The sequence below is a fragment of the Morone saxatilis genome, unplaced genomic scaffold (genome assembly GCF_004916995.1).
Source record: "Morone saxatilis isolate NCDOM2014 unplaced genomic scaffold, NCSU_SB_2.0 Contig16, whole genome shotgun sequence".
Taxonomy (NCBI): domain Eukaryota; kingdom Metazoa; phylum Chordata; class Actinopteri; family Moronidae; genus Morone; species Morone saxatilis.
Genome location: NW_023339718.1, coordinates 14,054,542 through 14,076,440, shown reverse-complemented (window position 1 = coordinate 14,076,440; position 21,899 = coordinate 14,054,542). Strand labels below are relative to the sequence as shown.

General features: G+C 38.3%; 2 protein-coding genes across 3 annotated transcripts in view; both read left to right on the top strand.

Moving 5' to 3' along the window:
* The window catches only part of rasgrf2b (Ras protein-specific guanine nucleotide-releasing factor 2b), a gene marked incomplete in the record, with an annotated part of 40,627 nt that extends 25,299 nt beyond the window's left edge, over positions 1 to 15,328 (top strand). Inside the window, 14 exon segments of the mRNA XM_035659211.1 lie at positions 1 to 110; positions 3,463 to 3,953; positions 5,761 to 5,886; positions 7,002 to 7,091; positions 7,996 to 8,102; positions 9,279 to 9,391; positions 9,517 to 9,577; positions 10,243 to 10,346; positions 11,073 to 11,157; positions 11,245 to 11,442; positions 11,872 to 11,951; positions 12,081 to 12,198; positions 12,302 to 12,370; positions 13,107 to 15,328. Coding sequence (XP_035515104.1) covers positions 1 to 110; positions 3,463 to 3,953; positions 5,761 to 5,886; positions 7,002 to 7,091; positions 7,996 to 8,102; positions 9,279 to 9,391; positions 9,517 to 9,577; positions 10,243 to 10,346; positions 11,073 to 11,157; positions 11,245 to 11,442; positions 11,872 to 11,951; positions 12,081 to 12,198; positions 12,302 to 12,370; positions 13,107 to 13,199 — 1,845 coding nt within the window.
* Positions 15,329 to 16,709: 1,381 nt separating this feature from the next.
* LOC118326243 (creatine kinase U-type, mitochondrial-like) overlaps positions 16,710 to 21,899 on the top strand; it is an 8,695-nt gene continuing 3,505 nt past the window's right edge. The window contains exon 1 of one of the 2 annotated variants that reach the window (XM_035659210.1): positions 16,710 to 16,750. In XM_035659210.1, the coding sequence (XP_035515103.1) occupies positions 16,710 to 16,750 (41 nt within the window). Of the gene's footprint in view, positions 16,751 to 21,231; positions 21,381 to 21,899 lie in introns of those variants that run through there. The other variant, XM_035659209.1, reaches the window with a different exon arrangement.

The window sequence follows — 21,899 nt, the reverse complement described above, 5'->3', positions numbered from 1 at the left end:
GACTTCCTCAACACCTTCCTGCACACTTACAGGATTTTCACCACGGCAACGGTGGTCATGGACAAACTGGCCGACATCTACAAGAAGCCCTTCTCCTCCATTCCGATCAGGTCATACAGTGCAAACACACAAATAAGCATTCACAAACACAGAAAAGGTGTAGATGCAAACAAAACTCACCACCACCGAGGTAAAGACACCTCGTTAATCCTGCCATGAGTGTACATGAGATTGTTTTATTAGCTCCCCCTTGTTTTTTAATTCTGTGAATGATGTAGTCAGATGTGGGTCAGTGTTTTGGACTCGGCATGGAGCTCCCACTCTGTCCACAAGGTTGAATACATACTGGCAGAAGAACATACCAGGAGGCCAGCAGAACAGATGCTTTGACAAGGTTCCTGGCACAGCTATAGGAATATACTGTGTGTCAGATGGGGAGTTGGGGAGTCTCTCTCTCTCTCTCTTACTTATTAGGTCTCTGGCTGCATCAGATTTGTGTGTTTATATTCTTTCCCCGACTTTACTTAACTTAACTTTTCAACTGAAAAAGCTCTGTCTTTTCCTCTGCCCAAGGGCAGGTTTGTATGTAAAGGCCTTTGGCTGCCTTTACTGGAAGAGAACAGGGAGGACTCATCCAGAGACCAGAGTTGTGCAGAAAGGGTACTGTGGGTGTGTAGGGCAAGTTCCCCATCTCAAATGTTTAACTAAACAGGATATGCTTAATTTTTGCCCTGAATGTTGCTCCACGTAGGCACATAGGCAGCCCAAGTGTCTTTCTTCTAGTTAAACCTTTCTATTTTTTTCTCTGTCCTTCACCCACCAGATAGCCAAAACAAAAGAGAACACGATTTATTGTTTTTCGGTGGTTTCTTTATTATTTTGGTGCGTTTTAGTCATGCTAGCACCATGGCTTTAAGGATGGCAGTGTTAGTTGGTCTATTATCTCTACAACTATTGGATTGATTAGCACAAACCTTTCAAACATTCATGGTTCCCAGATGATGCATCTTAATGACTTTGGTGATCTGTTATACCTGCAGAATTAATGACATTCCTATCAGCCTCAGCTGTAGCCTACTTAACCTTAGCATTTAGTGATAATTCGCAAATGTTACCACGCTAATACGCCAAACTAAGGTGGTAAACATTGCTAACCCTGCTAATCAACATGTTAACATACTGACTGTAGCATTTAACTCAAAGCTCTGCTGTGCCTATGTACAGCCTTACAGAGGCAGCTGCATTCTTGTTTTAACCTTGTGTATTTATCTTTCATAGCTGTTTTTCAATTTTTTTCTATTATATCTATCATATTTTATTTTGCAGTTATTCATTTTACCATTTCTTTAAATGAGGATTTGTTGATGAAGCTTGGAGGACTGAAATTTCCACACTTTATAAATGATTATATTGAACCTCTTGGTTTCTAGGATTGAAGAGGTGCCCCTGCAAAGGTCTCCATTTTGTTCTGTCTTCTTCCCCATGTGGTCATGTGTCAGTATCTTAGAGACCGAACATGCTGCTGTTCTCTCACTCACACACTGCCTTCCCTCCTCCTCAAACACACCTTTCCTCTATTAATTTATCATCCTTCTATCATCTTCCCTCAAACCATCTTCTATCTCTGTCACATCTCCTATTTACGTTTTCTTGTCATAATCCAACCATAACTCTTTAAACATTGTTCTGTGTCATCCGTCCCCTTGTCTCTTCATGTCCCTTCCAACTACAGGGCGCAGTACCACTCATTTGACCGTCTGTCCATCTCATCCATCTGTCCTGACTACAGTCTGAAGATCAAGAAGATAGCCATGGATCAGTCCAAGTAACCAACTCTTCTCTCTCTGCCCTCCTACTCACTGTCTCTTTCCAACTTTTCCTGCCAGTTCTTCCTCTGGTCTTGGTCTGATCCTTCACTGATGACTTTCCCCTTAACTTTGACTTGTTAACTGCTATCTATGTGTTATATGAATTGACAACTCACAGGGGTTGTAATATCACCAATATTTTTGGCTGATGATACATAGACAGGAATGGGAGAAGGAAAATATTTTTGAGTCTTCACTCTGCAGCTGGTCTGTTGCATGCTCTCTCACTGGAGTGTCACTTCCTCAAGGCTGTTTTTTTTCTCTTCTTTATCCATATTGATCCCCTTTTGTCATTCCTCTTCAGTCTGTTTTATATCCTCTTCTTAAAAGTCTTCCGCTGCTTGCTTTCACTTTTCAGCTGCTTGCTTCAAAGTTCAACATTCCTCCTCTTTGCTTTTCATGTATCTTTCCTTCCTCTATCTCCCTTTCATTTCTCCCCCTCCTCTTTCAATCTGGGAAGCAATTTGTTCTTCTATTTCCTGCTGAATAACAGGCTTGTGTGAATAAATGATGGCTGTGTTTATCTATGCATGATTACTCCTCCCTTGATGTAGCTCTGTACACATGACTCTCTGAGTAGTGTTAATGTCATCACAAAATTGATAACCAAAATGCATGTTCATTAAATCTTTTGCACTTTCATTGCCCAGTAAATAAGGCGATTAAATGTTGCAAATGTAATCTGCAATAAGAGACTGATTCTTTTTCTATTCTTTGGAACCCCAGTGTGGCCGTTGAGGAAACACATATATATATTGAGGCCATGTTTTGCTATACAGAGTGCTCAAAATGCTACTGCATGCACATAAGATACAGTTTGTTTCCACGTTTTGATTCATTAATTGCCACAGGATGAGTGTATATATAGAGAGCCAGCACAGCAGACCATCCTTCGCCATAATAAAGCCTATGTTAACAAAATAATAAAATGTGGGAATTAATTGTATCTCATGCACACACAATAGCATTTTGAGTGCTCTATGTAGTACAATGTTTTGTTTTAGGCACATAATCAGCTACTAAAATCATAGTCTTTAAGGGTTTTTGAGGGTGTTCACATGTACATTTGCTGAAAAGTTTAAGGTTAGTATGAACCTTTTTATACATAGATCCACAATTTTAGGATAGTGCAGAAGAACAATGATCATAAACAACAGACAAGACTACTAAGGAATTTGTAGAAATAATTTTCCTTATTATGTTAATGTGGCTACAATGCTAGCAAATAGTTCCTTTTTACACATCCAGTAGACACTGAGCAACATTAGAATTCATGTGAAGGTGCTGTTCTCTTGATGAATGTAAGTCCAATATTCACTTTCTACTCTTCCTTTGTTCTTGAATACACAGTATGCCATTTTATTTAGTCCCTAAACCAGAAATATTTCTCTAATACAGGAAAACTATCTGACAAAATGTATTTGCTACTGAACCTTTTACACTTGAAGGCATACAGACAAACAAGCTTTTGTTTTGAGCTGCTGCAGTTGCTAATTTTCTTTTCATACCTGCACTCTCTTTATTGCTTAATATCCTTAAATATCCTTAAATATCCTCTTATTTTGTTAACATATTGCTTCCCCCCCCCTTTCAGATCATTGGAGCTGTTCTTTGCCACCAATCAGAATAACAGAGGTGGAGAACACAACGACAAATCTCCTCGTCTCTGCCGCAAGTTCTCCTCTCCACCTCCTCTGTCCATCCCGTCTCGCACCTCCTCCCCTGTCCGAACACGAAAGCTCTCCCTCCATTCTCCCATCACTGCCAGGGTCGGAGGCCTTGACCTAACCAGTCCTCTGTCAAACTCTGGCATCAACCATAACACTTCCCAGTCTGCTGCCAGTAGCCCCACATCTGCCCACACCCCCCAAACCCCAACGCCTCAGACCCCGACTCCTACCACCTCCTCTCCTCCTCCTCCTCCCTCTTCCACCTCTCCCCCACCCAACAACTCCAAACCACTGCAGGACCAAGTTCCTCCTATTCCATCATCCCCGGACCAGAGTCCCTGCTCAACTGCAGAGGGGGAGGAGGTGCCGAAGATTGATCCATTTTGTGGCAAACTGAGACGGAGCATCCGTAGAGGTATTTAATACTTTCCAAACAAATACAAATGTATTCAAATGTATCTATATTAGTGCTGATGCAATACCTGAGCTTCACAGCTAAACACATTAAAAGAATGATTGTAATTATTTTGGTGGGCTGTAACAGCTATTTGGAGAATTGAAAAGCATTGGCAAATAATGTAAATTCTCATACTTTTACACTGGGCTTAGCTTATTGCTACATGCACCTTAGATAACGTGTGCAGTTTGTTGTCAATATCTGAACTATATTGTTCTCTATGACTGAACATCAACATACAGAGCCTTATTGGTGTACTGAAATGCTTTTAAAGAGCTGGAGGTCACTCATCAAATGACACAGTATGAAGTGTTCCCTGTAAGAGCAGAACAGCGCCTGGTGGGACATCATTATCTCCTTGTATTTGTGTGCTTGAGTCAGCTACGCTGACTTCCCACCACACATCCTTAGATCTTCTAATAGTGGTGTTAAACAACCCTCTCAGACTGGAGAGAGATAGCATCAGGGCATGAAGCAGCACAGCAAGGACAAGCCACAGTTAGACCCTCATTAGCATGTGCACACAAGTACAGTGTGTGTATGTGTGTGTGTGTGTGTGTGTGTGCATGAGCGTGTGCATGTGTGACAGCTGCTAACCGCTCACTAGGAGACAAAGAACCATTAGCACTCGTAGCATCGAGCCACTCTCATCTCCTCTGCATACGGTCTCTCAGTTTCTTTTACCCTTAATCAGAGAGTGTATTTATGTGTTTAGTGTTTATATGTATTAAAACATTTACATATCTTCCTATTTGCCTGTTAATCTTGCGCTTTTACTGTCTTCTGACAAATTGTCAGTGACATTCTGAGCGTATGTTAAAGAGTCATCAAGTAAAACCTTTGTGTCTTTCAAGTTGTATCCAAATTAAATTTGTTTGAATGAAACAACTTATTTTCAAACCAAAAATGTGTATAGTAGTAGCAACGACATCCCGTAGTGCTCCAGGTAATCTGGTATTGTATACTGTGTACTGTATACTGTACAAATACAGATACAGACAGACGACAAATTCGAGACTTAAATAAATGTGTAGAGATGTAATGAACAGAGATGCTTCAATGTAGGCAACAAGGGGTCACTGAAGGGTTTGATGAGTGTGAAAATGGCCTTCACAATCACCAGATCTTAACACAGTCGTACACATATGGGTGATTTTAGACTGATGTGGCGGACTGTGCTCTCCACAACCATCATCAAAATGCCATGTGAAGGAATAACTTTTGAAAATAGTGTTCACCCTTCCAGTAAAGTTCCAGAGACTTGGGCACTCTAGACAAACTATCGACTTTATGTTGGTTTTTGTTTTATTTTGTCACTTTGTCAATTGCAGAAGAGAAATTCAGGTTCAGCTTTAATACCTGCTAACATGACAGGACAGAGTTGAATTATTGGTCCTTTCATTATCATTGTCTGTCTGTTTGTGTTGGAGTTCACTTCCAAAAGGTTAAATAAAAGTTGCCATTCAAAGAAATCAAAGGTATTCCAATTACACATTTGCAGAGTAAATCAAATATTAAACACATGCATGTTCACCTATATGAATGCAGTTACATGTAAATGAACATTTACTTAAACATTTACTTGCTCACAGGCACAAAAATGTGCAGGGAACAAATTGAAGTCTTGATGTTTTCCACTGGTTATATTGATCGATATCTGCATGACTGTGAACTTAAGTATAATAAAGTTCTCTCCAGTAGAGCAGCAGCAGTAATGGCCACCACCATAACCATAACCATCAACATCATCTCTCCTCCTTTCTAGCTGTGCTGGAGTCAGTGTCACTGGAGAAAATCATCCCAGAGTCTCCTCAGAGCAGTGAAGCAGGAGACATGTCTCCGTGTCGCTCCCCTTCCACACCTCGACACCTCCGCTACAGACAGCCTGGAGGTAACAACGTGTGTGTGTGACTGTGCGGTTTATGACTCATAACTCGGCCACAATGCCATAGCCAGAGGCCCTCAAAGTGGGCAGCGCTATGCCCACTGACTGACCATACTTCAGGCCAGGCAAAGATCCCTGACCCTGGAGACTGACATCTTTAATACAGGAGCACAATACAAAGCTCAAATACAGAAAGACTAATGCATAAATGGCCCTGTGTGAGTGTTTGAGTGTGTATGTGAGACTCTAAGTGTCTTGGGTTAGTTTTCTTTGAGGTGGTCTAAGTTAGATAACCTGCCTGGATGACATTAAAGGGAGTGTATCCTGTACAGTATGTAAGACAGCTGCAGAGCCAACAAGCATTTGGATGATGATGAAGATGATGGTGATGATTTCAATGGTGATGTTAAAGGTGATGACTGATATGATCACACTGAGGATTCATGTATGCTGTTGGAAATATTGCTAACAATGAAGAGTATATTTATGGTCTGCAATGTGCCTGTAGCCAGAATGACAATATTGATGATGGGCATATGATAAATGATAATAAAGATCATAAATGATGACTAGATACATTTTCAGATCTATAATCTCTACAAAGTATATTCAAAACACTCAGAAATACTAGAAAATATATATATTTGTCTTTTTCATATGTTAGTGCTTGATGTAATAAGTAAATAAACGTGGTCATTGTCTACAAACAAAATGCTCTTTCCATTCAAATTGCTGTGTATACTAACACAGATTATGTTTCAAATATTATCTTTGTTTGTATAGTTAATTTACATGAATAGTAAGGCAAACTTTAAATGTTTTGACATTTACATACTTGTGTGAATACTTAAAGCTTACTGAGGAAAATATGAACTATGTAGTTATTAATTAGGTTGCTATGAAAAGGGGATTTTAATCAATATAATAGGAAATTTGACATTTAATAATAAAAAATAATAAAAAGCAATATTAAAGAAAGTTATTTGAATTTGTGTCCACTGCAATCATGTTTGGATAAAATAAAAGTTAATTTTTATTCACTTGTGGTCCCTCCCCTCAATGATGAAAATTATAGCGGTATTGTTGTCATTGATGATAATTATGTGTTTGTGTGTTTGCAGTCCAGTCAGGGGAGAACTCACGCTGCTCCGTCTCTCCCGCTTCAGCCTTTGCTATTGCCACAGCAGCAGCAGGACATGGTTCACCACCAGGTACACACACACACACACACACACACACACAATGATTAAACATACTGTAAATTACAGCCGTATTGTTTATAGTGAATGTAAATAGTCTAATAAAATCTGAAAGCTAAATAAAATATAGCAGATTCTGGAGACTGGATTCTAAAGTCATAATAGTCTATCATATTACAAATTTGATCAAAGTGGGAGGTTTTGTTTCTTGTTTAATTTTGCAATAGTAACAGTATATTGTTATCTGCTGCCATAAACCTAAAAAGGTACAAAATATCAAAAGGATATTTTCTTACTTAGTTACTTTATCTGTTACCAGTAGTTAGATACAGTAAAGATGGATGTCCAGTTCATGAAACATATTTTGTTACTATAAAGTACATTATGTAGTTAACTAGATAGAAATAGCCACAACTGGATCAATTAAAATATAATATAAAATATGAAAATGTTAAAGGGTTGATTCTAAAAATTACAAAATTAATGTTCTCAGTCATCCTCAGTTGTATCAATCCAAGCAGATAAAATTGTAGTAACTGTCAGATCCTTACAGATACAGTTTCCTTCTTCTTACTCGGGATAATCCATGCACCACACTGTGAACAGTTTTTATTGTCTTTACTTTTTGTGGAAGAACTAGTTCAAATATGTGGATATTTGACCCTTTATATTTTCCTGCAAATACTTTTACTTCTGTAAATGTAAATGTTTTAATGAAGCATTTAAGCATTTTCCCATTGTTGCTTTTAATTAAGCACATCATTTAAATTCTTTTCAACCACTGACTGACCTTGCTTTTGTTGGTAAATATAGTAAAACCACAGGTCATCAATGAAAGTTTTATATCATCATCATACAATAATAACATATTCTCTTTGTTCTTCTTTTTCCTTTCCGGTTTTAAAATTTCCTCCAGTCTTTACTAACTCAGAAAGAACTTGTGATAAAGATTTCATCATCCGCCGAGCTGCAACTAACAGAGTTCTCAACGTACTGCGGCACTGGGTCTCCAAACACTCACAGGTCTGTCTGCCCTCACGGCTCTGTGTGTGTGTGTGTGTGTGGGGGGGGGGGGGGTGTCAAGTCTGTGGTCTCATTAAAGCAGGTGTCTGATGCGTTCTCTCTTCTGCTCCACTGGTCTTACTTGAGCATGTAAACAGCCACACGCACACAAGCACACACTGAATATTGTTGCCGTGTCAATTGGACAACCAGCTCAACCCGCTTCAGTCCACCTACCTACTCCAGTGTTGCCTCTAATGAATTGAATATTGCAGTAATTGCCTGACTCCCTGCTTAGAGGTCTAACTGCATTGATCTGTTTTATGTATTTTTCTTCAATAACACAAAATGCTGTGATGACAGGCCAGCTTTACTCGGCTTATTAACACGGAGGCAAGCACAAACACACACATGTACACCCACTCACATTTTTCTTTGGGAGGCCAAAGAACAAGGAGCTTGTTAAAACTGACCTTTGAACAAGAGTTAAATTGGGGGCGGGAGTGAGAGGGGAAAAGAGGAGGAAAAGAAGGTTTAAAGATTGGGAGGAATAAGGGGGTTTAGGGAAAGGAATGGAAGACATGTTATTGATGTTTGGTGAGGTGGGGGATGAGTGTGTATAGGATAGAGAAAGTCATCAGCAGAGAGAAAGGAATAGAGAATGTATTTTCACACTGCAAGTAATAGTCTTTGTTTGCATTTTACTTCTATTAGAGTTGAGCGATATGAGGATATATATAATGACACTTTATCAATTTGGTAACCGTTTAAACATTGCTTTTGCAATGAGGTCTACTTTAATGTGCACAGTTATGTAGTTCCTCATCTACCCACAAGACAGTTTAAACTATATACATATCATCATCAATTAAATTATGTCAAATATCTCAATAAACACCAGCAAAATAAGTTACCTACACAAATAAATGTCATCGTACATTACTAAATATCACAACAAATCATATATCACTGTCTTAAATATTCCTAACTTCTATCTCTGTGAGGACCAATTTGTTTTAGACTTTGAGGGTGAGGAAAGTGAAGATACTTTGGTTAATCTTCACTTCTTTGGTTAAAGTCTGGTTTTAAAATTTAGGTCAGAATTAGGTTTAAGTTAATGTTAGGTCACTAACTGAGGTTAGGCATGTAGCGGCCTGATCCTTTCAAGTATAGAAGTTCATTTGTATTTGTGTTTAGGACTTTGAGATGAATGGGGAGCTGAAGATGTCGGTGATCTGTCTCCTGGAGGAGGTGCTCAGAGATCCAGACCTTCTGCCTCAGGAGAGAAAAGCTACTGCCAACATACTAAGGTAGTGCACACACACAAATGTACACACAAATGTGCACACACACAAACATGGAGTACATGTATGAAGCGCCTGAATATAATTTGAATAGTCAAATTCTGCTTATTTTATTCTATGCTGTCTCTTAGTGCCCTTTCTCAAGACGAGCAGGACGATGCACAGCTGAGGATAGAGGACATCTTGCAGATGGTGAGAAAACTGCAGCACATAAAATCCTCTGATAACTTTTTTTTCTTCAGTGAGTCATTGCAAATGTCTTGTTATGATTTTATGATAAACTAGTTATTATTCTGTTGGATGAATTAAGCAGCAGTAAACTGCAGAGAAGAGAAACTCTTCTTTTTGCTGCATAACATACACCTCTTGTTATTCCAGACTGGCTCAGCAATGCAGCTTTTAATTTGAATTTGTATATTTATGTGGTTCTCTATGGGATGACCTGTTTTTTATGAAGCTAGTCCCCCTGAAGTACTAACATATTAATACACACCTTCCGCAAATACTTATTAATTTTCCTTGTTACCCTCCTTTACCACTTCCCAGAGATGAAAACAATCAGGAGTCACGAGTGCTCCTAGTTAACTGTCTTGGCTTAATAATGACTGGGAATTACAAACACACGTTGCCTTAGTAAGATGTGAAAAATCTTGGTCAGAACAAACTGTTCTATCCTCCAGTCAGATGGGGTAAATAGACCCTCTCCTGACTGTGATGGTCTCCAGGGGACTGCCAACTGTCATGAAACATACTCATCACAGCCAGTCTTTTTATTAGATATGTTATTTGTGTTTGTGTTTTTTTGTCTGTTTATGACTACTATGTCTCTGTATGTGTGTGACCATGTGTGTGTTTAGGCGGACTGTCCGAAGGCAGAGTGTTTTGAGTCTCTCTCAGCAATGGAGCTGGCTGAGCAGATCACTCTGCTGGATCACATCGTCTTCAGGAGCATTCCTTATGAGTCAGTCCTCTCATAATACTCTCACACTGTGATCTGTATCAGGCCAAATAAAACTAAATAAACTTAATGGATACTCATTATTATTAGACCAGTTAATCACCACAGATTCTCTTCGCAGCTCCATATGAAAGTATGCTTTTAGATGGACAATGAGGAAAACTCCAACTCCAATTTGTTTTATTTGAAAACACTAGTTTTACTTCCTATTAAATACGATAGTGACATCACTATGTGGTAAACTTCTGCTATGATGAAGGTTTCTCCCTCTGATCAGCTTTTTGAAACATCTGTAACACCTACAATTACATTTTAGATTCTTTGCACCATGAATTTTATCATTTCATTCTTTAATAAGGAATTTTGGGAATCATTTCCCCACTCAGTAGCACCACCGTACCCCAGTTTCATTAGGTACGGTGGGTGCCACATAAAGAGTAATTCAACACTATATGACAATTTTAGGTGTAAGTAGTTTGTATTCCTTCTCTATAATGACACATGCCATTACATATCATACAGCAGAGTACAACAGGTCAAAAGTGTTGTGGTTTTACTCTCAAAAGTCTAATATTAAAAAAAAATTCCTTGGTTTGTGAAATTAAAAACCACTTGAAACACAGCTAGCTGTTAAATAATAAAACTATGGCAAAGCTCTTTTGTATTTTCCCAAACAATGCTATATTTTAGTATGTGTGATCTGACATGTGTCTGTCCTCCCTCTGTAAGAGAATTCCTGGGCCAAGGCTGGATGAAGGTTGATAAGACAGAAAGGACGCCATACATCATGAAAACGAGTCAACACTTTAATGACGTAAGCTCTTTCAAAGTTTTTCCGACACCTGTGTAAATATCTAGCAGCATGTCGTTTTTACATTATTTTTTATTTTTCCTTTTGAAGATGAGTAACCTGGTGGCATCGCAGATTATGACCCATACTGATGTGGGCTCGAGGGCTAACTCCATAGAGAAGTGGGTTGCTGTAGCTGACATCTGCCGCTGTCTCAACAACTACAACGGAGTACTGGAGATCACATCTGCACTCAATCGCAGTGCCATCTACCGCTTGAAGAAGACCTGGGCTAAAGTTAGCAAACAGGTGGAATAATGAATCAATAATAATAATCAATCCTCTCTGTATATAAAACCTGAGTATTGCACTTTAAAACGAGTGTATATAAATTTATTTTGTCTCTGTAATGTCGACAAATGGGTATCCTCCTGGTAGAATTGATGTCATTAGAGAGTTCAGAGAAAGACGATTCAGAGAGCCATTTACCTGTAATGTTTAGTATCAGCTCTTAGCTTTATTCTGATGAGCACTCAATCGATTAAAGCCATAATCATCCAATGACAGTCTGTCTCTCCACCAAGCCATGCTACCTATTTCCAACTGAAGCAAATTTGATTTTGTCATTTTATTACGATCATCTTTTATTAAGAGTAAGTGGATCTCGGGTTCATGCAACGTGTTGTTCATAATAATCACTTGAAATGATTTTAAATGTGTGTTTGTGGTCTTGTCCAGGCTAAAGCCCTGATGGACAAACTGCAGAAGACTGTGTCCTCTGAGGGAAGGTTTAAAAATCTGAGAGAGACCCTGAAAAAGTGAGACTTTACACATGTTTTCGAATGATTAAATCTTTTTTACATAATGCGAATAAGAAAATTAAAATGTGCTTTTATGGACTTTGTCACGCACATTATTCGTTCACTCTTCACACTTTCTTCCTCCAGCTGCAACCCTCCATGTGTGCCATACCTGGGAATGTATCTAACAGACCTGGCCTTTATTGAGGAGGGAACACCCAATTTTACTGAGGAAGGTCTTGTTAATTTCTCGAAAATGAGGATGGTAGGTACATACATGCATAAAAGAAATGCACAAAGGTGATGGAAATCATCTGCATATGTACACTATACTTTAATTGTCAACTTAAATTCCACATTTTCTTTAGATATCACACATCATCAGAGAGATCCGACAGTTCCAGCAGACTCCATACAGAATAGAGCATCAAGCCAAGGTACTTTTCTGTCTAAATGTTACATTTTTCTTCCCAATATATGTTTTTCATATTTATAAAAGTTTATTTATATTAAACATTTAAAAAAAAAACAAAGTGACCAAGGGCTTTGCAAAACATAAACAGAGAAACAAAAACATTACAACTGTCAGCTAAAACTAAAGACATTACAATATAAAATAATCAAAGATTAACTTAGAAGATAGTGTGTAGAAGGGAGTTTATAAAAAATATTACAATGTTACACAAGGTTAAACAGTACAGATCCTTCATTGAAGTACTAGTCCTGTCTGCTGTTGTGAACGGATTATTGAAAATCACTTTGATATATGTATAGACTTTTGGAAATGTATATCTGTAATATGTTTCTGAGAGATAAAAACATGGCCCTGCAGAAGCTCTCTTAAATCACCAATCATCTGGTTCTTGTACAAGATATTCTTCTTTCAAATATCCACTGAGGATCAATTTTACCCTCTCAGCTGTTAGCTGTACCAAGCAGAGAACCGTGGAGAGTAGTTTAGATAAAGACGAGATCTAAAATCAATTTGAGTTAAGCACTATATTTGGCTCATTGCAAAGCAATTTCATTCCCTATTGAGCCTTTCCAGACCATCTAGTTATCTAGTTGCTAAAAAACAGTTAAACATCTCGCCCTTTAATTGAAAATGACTAAATGAAGCCTGTAGCTGTAAATATAGTTTGCTAGTCCAAAACCTTTGTGTTTTCTATCCAGGTGACCCAGTACCTTCTGGATAAGACTCTGATCATGGATGAAGACACGCTCTATGATCTCTCGCTGAAGATCGAGCCCAGGCTTCCTGCCTGATTTACACCTGCTTGTGGCCAGTGGGAGCCTGCCGAACCTGGATCCCCCCCTCCCCAAGGGCAACACGCCCACATAATCTCATCAATCAAGAGGAAATCGGGAAGTTTTGAGAGCAACATGGAAATGAGAAATCAAGACTGCAGTGAGAGAAGAAGAAGCATGAGAGTTTTACAAGAGACTGTTGACGCATGAAATGTAATTTCTAAGATGTTGGACTGATTGTCTTCAAAGAGAACGAGTGGAAAAGGTTTTGGTTGCATCGTGTTGAGGGTTTCTGAGGAAATAACATGTCTCTGTGTGTGCTCATTGTTCCTCAGTCGAGAGTGTGGTGCACCTGACATCACACTTCCTCAGACCAGGTTGAGACTTCAGGAAAGGCTTGGAGCATGAATGGATAAAAAAACAGTGGACATAACAGAGATGTAGCATATACAGCTAGTGTGACAGAGAGATGTCTGAGCTCGTGTCTCTGTGCTGTTGTCTGTGTTCTGTTGCCTGTGCATTTCTGTGCCATGTCTTGGAGCAAGAGCCCTAAAAATGCTTTTTGTCATGATGGTCAACTGCAAGAACTTGCATGATTTTAGCTTGGGATGTAACTGTCTAAATGGCCTTCAACCTGACCCCTGACCCTCAGCTTAGCATGCTTCACTCTTTACCAGGGTGACTCTCTAAGCCACTATGCATCCTCAATGGACTGGGAACGGCAAAATGCCTTTAAGCTTTCAAATATAATGTAGAAAGACACTAAAATGAACGCTTAAAGATAATTTCAATTTAAATTTTTCAATTTTTGCTGAAGTGGCTTATTTTTAACAAATTAATTAATTAATTCTGTATTTGTCTTTGGTCGGTCTTTGCCTAAAGACATCCCATGAGAATGAAGAGCTCTTTAAAGAAAATGTCCACATGAATGATACAAAAATTATAAACTCTATCAGTGCCTTCCACTAGTGTAGGTCATTTTCCCCGCAATTGCCAATTTACATACAGTATAACCACGTTTATATATAAATCCCACTTATAAATCTTAAGATTTCCTATAAAAATTGGACTATAGTTTCACTCATACAACTTTTTTCAGAAAATATTTTATGTAGACTAAACAGTAGCATGTTAGTGTAAACAGAGTCAAGTCATTGCAGCATCTAATTGTCAGCAAATATCTCCCTCTAGTGTTTAAACATAATGAGAACCTCTACTGACCTAAAGCTTTTGCGGTGTTTGTGTGCAGTTTGATTTTTTTGGCTTTTATAAATTGTCAGATACTGACGTCTGTAGTCATGTCCCAGTGTGTAACTCTTGGATGTAGGCTGGGACAGTTTTTGCACTCTCTGAGATGTAGCTTTGCTTGAGTGACAGTATGATCGTTATTTACCATGCTATTTATTTCATCAGATACTGTATTTATCTTATTTTTGTATATAGTGACTCCACACATATCATATGATTGCTGAAGAAACACTTTGAATTGTCATGCTGTGAATATAGATTTTTTTTTTTTTGTCTCTCTTGTTGAATTCTAGTTTTGCATCCCAGGCTCTTGTATTGCAAGAAATCTGTTTAACTTTATTCTTAAAAAAAAATCTTTTGAAGGTTAAAAAAATGTAGCATTTAAATAATCTAATTTGTTTTCCGTATTGCTAATATGGTGAACATAGTTGTCCTGCATGCACACAACAGCTGCATGTTGTGCATGTCTGACCGGACACCCCCTGTACGTTCCCCCTCTGCTTCTCTATATTAATATTGTCTCTGCAGCTGTCGGGAGGCTCTGCTAAAAGGCATAGAAACAATATTTTGTCCATCAAATCTGGCACGTTTGTCTCTCAGTGTACCTCACAAAGTCAAGCATAATCTTTAGGCTATGTCATCTGCAAAACAGCCTGTTGTTATGCAGTAGCAGTGTTGGAAGTTATGCAGGCCTCAGTGAAAACGGAGAATTTTCCTCATAAAACAACAAGCTCGTTCAAGATTGATTGGAGGAAATGTTTTCAGGCTTTGCTTTTGGAAAAACTTGTCCTTTGCACTGCGTCTGTAATTCTGAGTGTCTGTTTGGGAATACAGGATGCTGTGTTTGTACTGTAATGTTATTTTTGTGTATTTGTTTGCATTTTTCACTTGTAGGTGCAGGGGAAATAAATTCAACATGCCTTATGTGTTTGAGCATTTCCTTGGACAGTGCAATAATCTCAGTGATATTAATCTGCTTCTGCTTGTGCTTCCTCTGGCAACCGCTGCCCTTAATGTTAACTCCTAAGTTGATTATTTTTGGAAGGTTTAGTTATTAACCCAGAGGAAACAGCCAATATCAGGCTACAGTACACAACAGTAGTAAAACAATGTGCATGTGTTTACAAGTGAAGAAGTAGTGTTGTATAATCAGAGCACAGTTTAATTCAACCAAGAAATCTTATTAAACATCTAGGGGGTTTTATTTGGTGCTGAGGTCCAAGACTAGACTGAAATGAGAATTCACCAAATTTAAGAATCAATATTCTTCCCTTTGTCTATAACTGTCCAGTTATTAACCCACTTGTACACACTCAATGCCAGACAGCAGAACTAGATTTTGAATTACACATTCTCACCATGTCAAATGTGACACTGCTCTTAAAATGATGAATAATATGTTCCGGTTTTGTGGATTCACAGATGTTGCATCAGATGACCAGATAAAGTAACATGCCTGGGTGCTCTCACAGTCTCATTTAACGAATACTTAATCATTAAACTGTTATCCAGGTAACATCTAGAATAACTTTGGATATTTGCAATGTTTGGAGCTTGAATTTTATGAAGTAGGCTCTCTGTACAGGGGTCTCAAACTAAAATTGGCTTGAGGCCACTGCAGGTATTGTCATCTCATAGGAGAGCCACTTCATCGTTCAAGTACTATGAGAAAACACAATATTCTGAAAATATTTCCATTACTAACATCATGCAGTTTCTATACATTTCATCTTTGTTGTTCATAGCCAACAAAAAATGAAAGCATGAAACCTGCTCTCTTCTTATGAACTGTTTGCATGCATTTGCAGGCAGCTTTGACCTTTAAAAATAGAACTGTGTTTTTTTTTTAAATTGTATATGAAGGTATAAATTAAACTGATATGAAAGAATACAAACATATATTGCGGGCCATATTATTTAATATTTTTTACATAATTTTGCCAGAGGGAGGAGGTTAGAGGGCCTTAAATTGCCCCCAGCTGGCATTTAGAGCCTGTTTATTTACAGGTCCAATCCTGTATTGATGTTTAGGGAGACAATATATGTTCACAAACAGTGAAAGACAACTTTATAAAGGCAATTCTTCAGGCTGCATGACAGCTGTTGTTGAAGACTATTCCATCTTCGTGTCCAGTGCTTTGAAAGGACAAATACAGTTCATGCATATTTAAATAACACATACTACAGTAGAAGACAATAGACCACTTATATAAAATAATTGCATAAGGAGTACCGTCTAGACCTACTCTGTCTAAAAAGTGTCCTGACATAACTTTTGTTATGAAGTGGTGCTATACAAATAAAATTGATTTGAATTATACGTTGGCCTTTAAAGACAGTTGTTACCATGTCCATCATTAAACAGTTCCTCAACCAGCGGGATGAAGTCACATGATTTGCATTAATTCCTAAGAGCACCAGGGTGGTCAAACCATGAATATGATTTTCATTTTATCAATATATTGTAGGTTGACAGAGGACAGTAACTGTAAGAACATAAAACATTATTTAAGTCCTTGGGTTTGCACCCTGATTCTCCACAACTGTCTTTTCAGCCATTATCTTAATTCTTTCTTGACTTAATCACAAAACACTGTGTTGAAATTCTCTGAATGACATCATAGCTTCCACACTTACTGTCACGTAGTTGCGCTGTGGCCATCCTGCCACCATGTGGCCATGAATGGCATTGCCTCGTCTTGCACCAGTAAAGGCATTAACCTGTGCATAAGTCGTGACTCGTACTCCCTATCTTACCCTCTAGGTCTTATGAAATGGTATTGTGATGAAATTGTAAAAATAAAATATTCAAATAGATGTCAAACTACAGGTAACTGAATATCGAATGTTTTAAATCAGAGAAAATCATAAATATAGAGAGGGAATGAATCATTATATTCACTATTTGTTTGATCTTCACATATTTAACTTACCAGCTTTGATATCAAAGTGAGGTTTAATATGAAGAGGAAACACTGGTTTTAGAACAACAGCTGACACTGCTATTTGTGTTTGTTGCAGGAAATAATACGTTAATGAAAGAGTGAGAGAGACCAGACAGAGAAAGAGAGAGGCAGAGGGAGTGAAAGAGGAAAATGGTATGGTGTGACTCCTCGACAAACTGAGGAGGTGAAGTCACCGTTCCAAATGTTGTCGAGGAGAACGTGCCAAGTTGTTAGCTCTGCTGTCAGTTTTTGGTGCCATTAAACTGACTGGAGGGTGGCAGTTGTAGGTTGTAAGCATTTGTCTCTCAGTAGGAGTTTTATAGCAGATCAACCAACACGAATCCTGTTTCCGAGGACAGATGGATGACAGTTAGTTGAAGTTTACCACAACACTGTGGGTGTTACATCTTAGCCCTATTCAGCCAGTCAGACATAACAATTAGTAATGCTGGAGGGTATCTAAATTTAGAGAAACAATGCATAATGATGAATCTGTAAAGTTGAGTACAAATGTTTCTTTATAGTAAAAACATTGGGCTACACTCTTTATGTTTGTTGTGCCTCCTTGTGAAACTTTTCTCCACACCCTCTAGTAATGAAACTAGACTTTACACTGAGTGACTCGTGACATTTTTATGTGCTTTCTTTTTGAGCCACAATACTGAGTGTAAGTATTGCATGATAACCTGTATGTAACAAAGGTTACAGGTATAATGTATGCAGTGTCTCAGAGGTCTCACAGGCCCTATTGTTATTTGTGCAATAATTATAATAATAATACAAGATGCAAAATCAATACATTTTTCATTCAAATATGTTTTTATTTTTGGGGTCCCCATAACTCACCCATGTGCTAAGGCTTCTTCAAGAGTTCTTGCTGCAAGTCTGACCTGTGGCCCTTTGCTGCATGTCATCTCCTTACTGTAAGTGGTACTGCAGCAAAGACTGATCATCTCAGTCATGTTATTTAAAGGAGCAAATAAGGCATGTCATCTGTGTTGTAAAGAAGAACACATGAAATAAAATAAAAACCTGTAGTTAGTTTCTATGTGTATGTGTGTGTGTGTTTAAGCATGCGTGTGTGTGAGTGCATGTGTGAAGAGGTATGCAGACATGCTGACTGACAGTAGAAAGAGGATTTTCTGTCTGTTGCCCAGTGAGAAGCTAATCCCGAGCCAGTGTCCCCATCCCTCTCTCTCTCCCTCTGTGATCCCATCTCTGTTCTTCAGTCTGCTCTTACTCTGCAGATTGAACCTCTCTGGACTGAGCTGCAGGAAACACACAGGCCCTTCGCTGCCTCTACTCTTCAGACAAACCTCAGGTGAGCAATGGACTCTCCCTTCTCATCTCTTGGTTCTTGTTCCTGCAGATCTTCTCTGTCTGTGTTTCCTGCCTCCTTATGCTTGCATGCTTCCCCTGGAGAAGTAAAGTAGCTGTCAAAGCAGAAGTTTAGGCTGCCTTTCAAACATTATTCACTTTTTGATCAGCTTTTTGATCAGGCATGGATTTCCCCCTTAAAAAAGTGGACTATTCTGAATGCATTTATATTGTTGTGAGAGTTTGCATAAAGAGCTAATTAGAACTGAATACACTCTAAATGTTTTTTATCTTCTATGTCTTTTTATCTTTTATCATCTATAATATAAATTAAGTTTTGTTCTACAGCATGTATGTACACATCAAGAGCCTTTCTTTCTTACTTTACCGATGGGTAAACCTTTACAGCACACTGTATAGCCTACACAGCAACCTCTTGCATTAGGGCCTCTTAATCTGCCTGATATCAACAGAGACCAGTCACCTGCCAACAACTGGTCCCCTTAATTAAATTAAATTAATATATAAAGACTGATCTTTCATCTTACATTTAACATCAGTTGATAAATGCTATCCAAACAAAATCCATTCAAAATAACAAAACACACTTCGTAATGTGTCTTTTTCCGTTTAAGGAAAGGTCAAAGGGTTCAAGGGCCTCTCCTCATTACTTTCCCCTCTTCATTTATTCTTCTGGTCTCTTCTTCTGGTCTCTGATGGGAATCCCACTAATCCTACCTTTTCTTTGAAGTGGTTTCTCACTCATTAACCCCTCCCCCTGTTTTTGTGACCCTTAACACATCCTATACTGCCCCTCACTCCTCCACACTATCATCCCTCCTGTTGCTCCTTCTCCTTTCCAAGTGTTTTTTTTTCAGTGAGAATTTCTCATGCATCCTTCTTTTCCCTTTGTCTTCCTATAAACATCCACCTTGACTGTTTTTTTCACAGCTCCTCTCAGACTCAATTCACACTCCTTTCCTTTCTATCTCTCTCATCCTTTCGAGTATTTCTTTGACTCCTCCTTACCACCTGCCTACTCTCTGTCTCTATTTTCTCCCTGCTTGTGTAAGCTCAGTTGACCATCCCAGGATGTCAGCTGATGCCAGCTCAAAACTGGCACTTCAGCTTAACCTCATGACTGCTACTAACAATACCCTCTGTGTGTCTCTGTTTGTGTGTTTGAGTATGTGTATGGTGTGTGTGTGCATAAGATTAGATTAGATTAGATTAGATTCAACTTTATTGTCATTGCACAAGTACAAGTACTAGACAACAAAATGTAGTTAAGCATCTAACTAGAAGTGCAAAGCAGTAAAGTGCAGAGTAATGTGCATATGTACAGGGATATATTAAAAATAAATAAATAATAATAACATTATATATATATATAATGTTATGGACAGCATTAATGAGTGGAGTGAGGTGGGAAATGTCACTTTGACCCATAGCTCTAGATTTGTATTATGGGTTTTAATAAAAAAATATCGATGGAAAGCTCATGTGATTGGCAGATTTGATTTGATTTACATTATCAACAGGTGTTAGAAGGGTCAATTAAATATTATATTAAACTGCCGGTATCTCTCTCAGTGTCTAATCACAAATCATCTGATCACCTGAGCTGGTGGCTCACCCAGAGTGACCAATCAGAAGGCTGCTGTCTGCTTCTAGAATAATCTCATCACACAGACTGCAGGAGTATCTGTTACTGAAGCATTTTATAACTTAATGCAATTAGTAGCCTAGTTTTGTCTGTGTATGTTCCTGTAAAGATGTGTGTTAATAGGTCTGATTGTAAAGAAGCACTGTGGCCACAGAGCAACAAAAACAAAAAGTAAAATGTTTTTCAAGTGTAGCAGCATTGTCAATAGTCATTTAAATACAAAAGACACAACTACTGTTGCCTCCAAATATGTATTTATTACTGCAATCCAAAAATAAGATGCATTTTAAAGGCTTGAATTATTAGAATTATTATGATCCCTCTGTTTTCACATTCATACACTTCCACAATGCAACAATCTCACTACTGTGAGATTTCTAAGAGAAAATACGGCTTTCTGCTCTCCTCTGTGCCTGCGGGCAGTCTGGTCTAACAATCTGATTCCCAAATATCTGAATGCTGTCTGTGACATTCAGGCAGGATGCTGCAGTAAAGTTCAAGCTTAGTTAAACTTATTAAACTGTCAACCGTCAAATAAACATAAACACATAACCTGACATTTATAACTCCCTAATGAGACTATAATCAACTATTAATTAGTATGGATATTTACACTTTGGTGTTCAGTGGTAAACTCAGCTACAGTACTTTCATACAAGATGTGACTTGATTTTTAATGTGTAATTTGACTGACAGACAGTTGTAACTTGACATGTTGTCACTGACTGAAACTTACACACATAGCACCTTACACTGGCAAACTGGAAATATGATTTAACTTTTTTGAGTAAATAAATAACACACATTTAAGGTAAATGGAAAGTCACCTTTGCCCTCTCACCTTTTACCAGGTAATAACCCAGACCACGTAACCATGGCGAACTCTTTCACCCGAATGATGTCTAGCCGTAACACGGCAACAGCAGTGATGCTAGCCAGCGTAGGAGCTGGCACACTGGTCTCTGGATACCTCTTCAGTGACAGCACCGCTGCAGCTGAGAGGAAGAGGCTCTATCCACCCAGGTACGTGTGTGATTGTGTATGTGTGCAGTGTTTCAATATAACCTGCCAATATACAAACATTACTGTTTCCATCAAAAAATGATAAAGCATGTTAATGTTTGAATTAATTCAGACACAATAGGAGGCAAGATAGGAGATAAGAGATACATGTGTGTGTTTTCTCACTGTTGTTTCTGTCACCACAGAGAGGCCCAAATCTATTACTGCATAATATCTTGGCAAAGCGTACAAAGCCTATGAATTATAGCAACTCACGTTAGCACATCAGAAAGATTGAATGATTAATGGACACAATTAAGTATATGTAGTTGTATATGTATTTTGAAAATTGCAGACATTTAAGAAGATATACTTTATTAATCCCCTAGGGGAAATTGTTCTTTTCACTCTTTTTATACACACACACACAGGCTGAAATACACACTTCATGCACTTGTGGACATGCATCAGGGAGAGAGATGGTGGAGTGATGGGGCTGCGCGTTAGCAAGTGCACCTCGGCAGTGCACAGGAGGTGAAA